Source organism: Piliocolobus tephrosceles, chromosome 21, assembly GCF_002776525.5.
Source record: "Piliocolobus tephrosceles isolate RC106 chromosome 21, ASM277652v3, whole genome shotgun sequence".
Taxonomy (NCBI): domain Eukaryota; kingdom Metazoa; phylum Chordata; class Mammalia; order Primates; family Cercopithecidae; genus Piliocolobus; species Piliocolobus tephrosceles.
The window spans coordinates 48251813-48258430 of NC_045454.1; the positions used below are offsets into that span (position 1 = coordinate 48251813).

At 59.3% G+C, this 6618-nt stretch overlaps 1 protein-coding gene across 5 annotated transcripts in view; it reads right to left on the reverse strand.

Moving 5' to 3' along the window:
* Positions 1 to 6225, reverse strand: part of HDGFL2 (HDGF like 2) — a 28060-nt gene extending 21835 nt beyond the window's left edge. For 3 of the 5 annotated variants that reach the window (XM_026455515.1, XM_026455516.1, XM_026455514.1), the window contains exons 1-3: positions 6014 to 6225; positions 3015 to 3091; positions 2783 to 2921 (exon numbers count right to left, since the gene is read on the reverse strand). In XM_026455515.1, the coding sequence (XP_026311300.1) occupies positions 2783 to 2921; positions 3015 to 3091; positions 6014 to 6085 (288 nt within the window). In that variant the 5' untranslated portion in view covers positions 6086 to 6225. Of the gene's footprint in view, positions 1 to 2782; positions 2922 to 3014; positions 3092 to 3338; positions 4063 to 6013 lie in introns of those variants that run through there. The other 2 variants (XM_026455517.2, XM_031934844.1) reach the window with 2 other exon arrangements.
* Positions 6226 to 6618: the final 393 nt, after the last annotated feature.

Genomic DNA, 6618 nt, shown 5'->3' on the forward strand with positions numbered 1-6618 from the left:
GGGCGACAGAGCGAGACTCCGTCTCAAAAAAAAAAAAAAAAAAAAAATTAGCCAAGCATGGTGGTGGGTGCCTATAATTTCAGCTACTCAGGAGGCTGAGGCGGGAGAATCGCTTAAACCCGGGAGGTGGAGGTTGCAATGAGCCGAGATTACGTCATTGCACTCTAGCCTGGGTGACAGAGCAAGACTCCATCTCAAAAAAAAAAAAAGAGCATCCAGGACAAAACTTCAGGGCTCCTGTCCTACACGATTAAATCTATGCCTCTAGGAAGATGGCCCAGGAATCTGCATTTTTTTTTTTTTTGAGACAGAGTCTCACTCTGTTGCTCAGGCTGGAGTGCAGTGACACAATCTTGACTCACTGCAACTTCTCCCTCCTGGGTTCAACCAATTCTCCTGCCTCAGCCTCCCAAGTAGCTGGGATTACAGGCACCTGCCACCACGCCGGGCTAATTTTTGTATTTTTAGTAGAGACTGGCTTTCACCATCTTGGACAGGCTGGTCTTGAACTCCTGACCTCGTGATCCACCAGCCACAGCCTCCCAAAGTGCTGGGATTACAGACGTAAGCCACAGTGCCCGGCCAGGAATCTGCATCTTAAACACACGTTCCATCTGGAAGCATAGATGGGCTAGAGAAGCTAAGAGCAGCAGCAGTGGCCTCAACTAAAGCTACTTCTCATCTTGGGGGATCCGTACAGGGCTTGTTTAATTTCCTTTCCTCGAAGACAGGCCTCCATACAGTGCTTAGCAAGCTGCAGGTGTCCAATAAATATTAAATGGTGTGATGATTCACCAGGAGGTAATGAGCTCAGGACGGAACCAAAGAGAACTTGACCTGGGGCCAGAAAAAGATCTCACGCAACAGCTACCTTGAAGGATTTCCGACCTATCCATCCAGGCTGGGGACAGGTACAGCCTGGGGCAAGTATGAAAGCAGGGAAACCTCAGTTTCCTAGACACACCACAGGTGTTAAAGTAAAATACCCTCAGCATGCAACATCAGTGGGGCCCGGACCCCTGAGAAGGGGCTGCCAGATCCTCGGCGCTCAAAGTACAACTGTTGAGTGAATCCTCAATTCTGGACCATGAGCTCCCAGAAGGCAAAGGACTGTGCCTGACTGTTCCTGGTCCCCATGACACATGTGCATAGCAGGTGTCACCGTCGAAACATCGGCGGATCCTGGAGCAAATGCTCATAGGCATTTGACCCAGCCCAGGCCGAGATGAAGGAGAGGCACAAACGGGCCGCCTGAAGACCTCAGGTTCTCAAGCAGGACCAGGCACCACAAAGAGACTCCATCCTCCACTCGCAAAAGCCAAAGGCTGGGCCCCTCCTGCCTTCCTCCGCTCAGACCACCTTGGGCGTCCTTTTCTTCCCTGACGGCCAAGCTTTCCCTAGCTTGTGGTCAGTTCCCTGGGCCTCCCCGCTAACTTCATGCCCGCCCCTGCTAAGCCTGGGCTACCCCCGGCCCCCAGCCTCTCACAGAAACCTCAAAAACAGTGTGGTTACAGCAGAGGAAAGAACCCCAACCCAGTTTCCCCACTCCCCATCTCACCCCAAAATACTGAAGAGTAAGGCACCTTTCTCCCATCCTTCCACGGCCTTTTAGCCATTTGCCTTCCACTTTTCTAAATTCCTTTCTTTCCCTGACTATTTCCAGAAACCCATTTGCCAATGAGATGTCATCTGATTCTTGATGTTTTTTTCCACCTGAGAACGCTCACGTCTACACACTATGGCCTTTTCACTCCTCAAAAATCTGGCAGTAACAGTGGAAGAGGGGACTGTTCTCAAAAGAAAAAAATGTGTTTACCTAAGAAACAAAGTTTTAAGAGAGCTATGACAACCCTCTGTTAGAAACTCGGGCTGGCTGGGTGCAGTGGCTCACCCCTGTAATCCCAACACTTTGGGAGGCTGAGACGGGTGGATCACCTGAGTTCAGGAGTTCGAGACCAGCCTGGCCAACATGGTGAAACCCTGTCTCTACTAAAAATACAAAAATTAGCTGGGCATGGTAGAGGGCACCTGTAATCCCAGCTACTCGGGAGTCTGAGGCAGGAGAATCAGTTGGACCCAGAGGCAAAGACTGCAGTGAGCCAAGATTACGCCATTGCACTCCAGCCTGGGCAACAGAGCAAGACTCTGTCTCACAAAAAAAAAAAAAAAAAAAGGCTGGGCGCAGTGGCTCACGCCTGTAATCTCAGCACTTTGGGAGGCTGAGGCAGGCAGATCACGAGGTCAGGAGATTAAGACCATCCTGGCTAACACGGTGAAACCCCGTCTCTACTAAAAATACAAAAAAAATGGTGGTGGCGGGCGCCTGTAGTCCCAGCTACTCGGGAGGCTGAGGCAGGAGAATGGCGGGAACCCGGGAGGCAGAGCTTGCAGTGAGCCGAGAGCACACCACTGCACTCCAGCCTGGGCGACAAAGCGAGACCGGCTCAAAAAAAAAAAAAAAAAAAAAAAAAAAAGAAACTTGGGCTGATTCTAGAGTAGGGGTTCTTGCCAGGGCTGATTCTGTCCCATTCCCCTCCACCCAGGGGACACCGGGCAAAGTCTGGGGACATCTGTCATCACCATGAATGGGGTACCGGTGGCCTTGGCATGGAGTAGGTGGTAGCCAGGGACACTGCTCAGCACCTGCGGGGACCCGAACGCCCCACCACAGGGAACGATCGCGCCCCATGTGTCCATAGTACCCAGGCGAGAGACTCTGTGTGGAGGCCTCCTCTCGCCTCAGAAGCACCCTTCGCGCTGGCTCTCCGCCGCAGGTACTCACCGGAGGGGCGCTGTAGCTGGCGTGGGGGTTGTTCTGGATCTCCCACAGCCCTTCATTGAAGCCTTTCCTCTTGTTGGGTTTCCCGTACTTGTCTTTACATTTGTCATAGGGGAACAGGTCCTTGGGTCCCAGGAAGGCTCTGGAGAAGGGAAACGGGGGCCCGTCTCAGGTGAGTGTGGCCACCCCAGGAGGCACCAGAGGAGAAAACCAAGCCCCAGCAGGAGACACTTACGTTTCGTGTGTGCCAAAGAAAAAGATGGGGTACTTGTTGGGTGGGGGCTTCACGGCGCCGTCAGCAATGTCATCGATCTGCAGTGAGAGGCCAGTCAGGGGGTGGCTTTACCCGCGGACCCAGGAAATCACCAAGAAATCAGCCAAGTTACTTGGGGCAAATCACACTGGGAGGAGGGGAGCCTTCAACCCGGGAAGCAGCAGCCCCTTCCCAATGGGAGGCTGCATTCTTCTGTGTCCCCTCCACTGCAAAGCTGTGCCTCATCCAGAGAGATCTCCCCCGACCCCAGGGAGAGAGCTGGCCCACCCAGGGCAGGTGCTCTACCTGAGCAAAGCCAGATCCGGCCCTCTGAGGCAACCAGGGGGTGGGGCCAAGCTCAGCGTCTATGGACTCCCAGGACCTTCCCTGGGGACCCCTCCCGCAAAGAGGGGCTCACGGGTGGTCCCCCAGAGGATGCAGCTGGCAGCTCCAAGGATGCAGAGGGTGGGGGGTGGGCTACAAGAAACGGCCCTGAGCATCCAGGAAGTCCCACCCTCTCCCTGCAGGCCCATGGGCTCCGGCAGCTGTCAGTCACCTCCCCACAGGAGGCTAACAGCCCCTTCACTTCCAATCAGGTGCTTGGAAACGTCTGGGGCTAGGAGAGGAGGCTGGAGAAGAGGGGACGGGGTAGAGAAAAGCGAGTGCTCTGGGAAGAAGAGAGCTGGGAAAGGGAGGGAAGTGCCTGGAAAGTTGCATTGCTCTGGTCTCCCCCAAGAAAGTCAGCGCAAGCACAGCAGGCTAGAGTGGCTTCTCCGCTCCCAATGCATTCCTTCCCCATCCACCTCTCCAGCTTCTGGGGGGCTCCTGATCTTCCCTGCCCCACTCCTTCTTGCCTGGGTCTCCTCGGAGCTACTCTCAGAGTCCTGGCCCCTGGGCTTGGCCATGGGCAGCCAGGCCCAGCATCCCTCTCCCACCAGAAGCATCCCAAACTCAGTCCACCCGAGGACCAGCCTGGCATGCTTCACAGGCCCCTTCTCCTCCTGCCTCACCCAGGACCCGCCCACAGTACTCCAAGGCCCACCCATCCCAGCGGCAACGCCAGCTTCGGCCCTGGGCTAGTTCTGGACCAGGGCACCGTTTGGCCTCCCCTTCCACGGCCCCTCCCTGCTGCCCCAGCCTTCCACTCCCAATGCCAAATTCCTCAGTCCTGCCCGGCCAACTCCACCAACCTCAGCCCTGGGAGACTCAGCCCTAAGTCTTGGGGATGACAAAAGCCTGGGGTCCCTGCTCCCCGCTGGCCTGTCCCACTCAGGGCCTGGAACTCGCCCCCTCCATACCTGGGACTCCAAGGTGCAGAACATCCTTCAAGCCAGGACACCTGGGACTATCCAGGTCCTCAGGACCCCAGTTTCCATAAAGGGGCATCCCAGGTCCCCTCGGCCAGCCCCCTTCCCTCAGATGCGCTCCCACTCCCTGGGCCCGGGCCTGTCTCCATTTCAAGCATTAGGGTTGGACCACCCCACCCTCAAGTCCCTCCAAAACCAGCTTCTACATCCTCCTCCCCACAGGGGACCAGTTCCCAGGGTCCCCCAACAGCCCCGATGCTGACTTCATTCTAAGGTCTAGTTCCCCGAGTCCCAATGACCCTGTGGACAGAGCCTCCAGCCCCATTACCCCAAACCCAGCACCTCACTCAGAGGCCCCAGCTTCCCTTAGCCTAGACCCTCAGCCTTCCCCCATGACTGCCTCCTCCAACCATGGACCCCTAGCACATGGCCCTCGGCCCCCCAGCCCCTCAAAACTGGGCTTCTGCAGGACCTGCAAGGGAGTGTTCAGCATCCCATCACATCCGGCCCCTGGCCTCAAATCTCAAGTTACCCAGTTTTGCTCAAACTTGAACCTTGAGCCCTCAGGCCTGGGACCCCCAGACCCTCAGGCGAGGGTCCCTCAGGTCCCAGACCCTCCCAGACACCCTGCACCTGGCTCCACGAGGCACCCCAGACACCCCCAGATACACAAGGCGCGGCTCCCTCCGGCCCAGGACACCCCCAGACCCCCAGGGAGCAGCTCCCACAGGCCCAGGACCCCCAGACCCCCAGGGCGAGTTTCTAAGGCCCTAGATACCCCTAGAACCCCAGGGCACAGCTTTCTCAGGCCCAGGACCCCCAGACCATTGGCGCGCAACTCCTTCAGGCCCTGGACACCCCCAAACCTCCAAGACGCGGCTCCCTTGGGCCCAGGACACCCCCTAGACCGCCACAGCACAGGTCCCTCAGGTCTAGGACCCCCATTCCCCCAGGGCGAGAATTTATCAGGCCCCAGAGCCCCAGGGCACCGCTTCCTCGGGCCCAGGACCCCTAGAACGTCGGCAAGCGACTCCTTCAGGCCCCAAACACCCCCAAACTCCCAAGGTGCGGCTCCCTCGGGCCCAGAACACCCCCAGACTCCCAGGGTGCGAATCCCTGAGCCCCAGGCCCCCCACACCACAAGGGCGAGAGTCTCTCAGGCCCCAGACACCCTCAGAACCCCTGGGCGCGGCCCCCTGAGGCCCAGGAGACCCCCAGACCTCATGGCGCAGCTCCTGCAGGGCTCAGGCAGCCCCAGAACACCTAGGCGTGGCCCCCTGAGGCCCAGGACCCCCAGACCCCGGGACGCGGCTCCTGCAGGGCTCGGACACCCCCAGAACCCCAGGACTCAGCTCCCTGAGGCCAAGGACCCCCAGACTGCTGCAGGTCCAGACGGCGGGTCCGGCAGGATGCGAACACCCCCAGACTCCAAGAACACGGCTCCCTGCAGCCCAGGACCCCCAGACCCTAAGGGCGGGGCTCCCTGAGGCCCAGGACCCCTAGACCCCGGGGCGCGGCTCCTGCAGGCCCCGGACACCCCCAGACCCCCAGGGCGCCGCGCCCCCAGGCCCCGGCCACCCCCAGCCCCCCGGGGCGCCCCCCCCCCCGGCCCGAGGCCCCCGCGGCCCCCCCCCCCCCCCCCCGCCGGCGGACCCATCACCCGCGCGGCCTCACCCGGGCCGGCCAGTGAGGGTAGCCCTTCATCTTAGCGAACACCAAGTCCCCAGGCTTGAAGGCGTGTGGCATGCTGACGGCGGGAGGCCCAGGCCGCAGAAAGCGGCTGCGGCGGCGGCAGCAGCGGCGGCAGCGGGAGGCGAAGCCGGGGGCGGGAGCGGGACGCCGAGGGGGCGGGGGCGGCTACCTGGGCAGCTTGCCGGCGCTCGCTTATTGGGCGTTGCGCCAACGGAAGTTCAGCCCTCCGGCCGTCACGGGCCTGCAAAGCCGTCGTTCAAGACCACGTGCAGCGGACAGAGAAGCCAGGCGACCAATGAAAACAGAGGTTGGAGCACAGTAGTTAACGGGATTGGATAACGGACAGAACCAAGGGGCGTAACCCAGAGACTCTAATGGGAGGTTATGGGAGGTGAAAGGGAAAGATGGGAGGAGACGAACAGAGGCGCTAAGAGAGTGAAGGGGTGGAGCTTAAGGGAAAGAGGCGGGACATAGACCGCTACAACAGAAGGGGATATAAGTAGGGCAGAACATTGGATACCGCAGAAAAGAAGGCCAATCAGTCAACGCAAGGGGTGGGTCCTTGACAGCCTCTCCCGCTCAGGAGG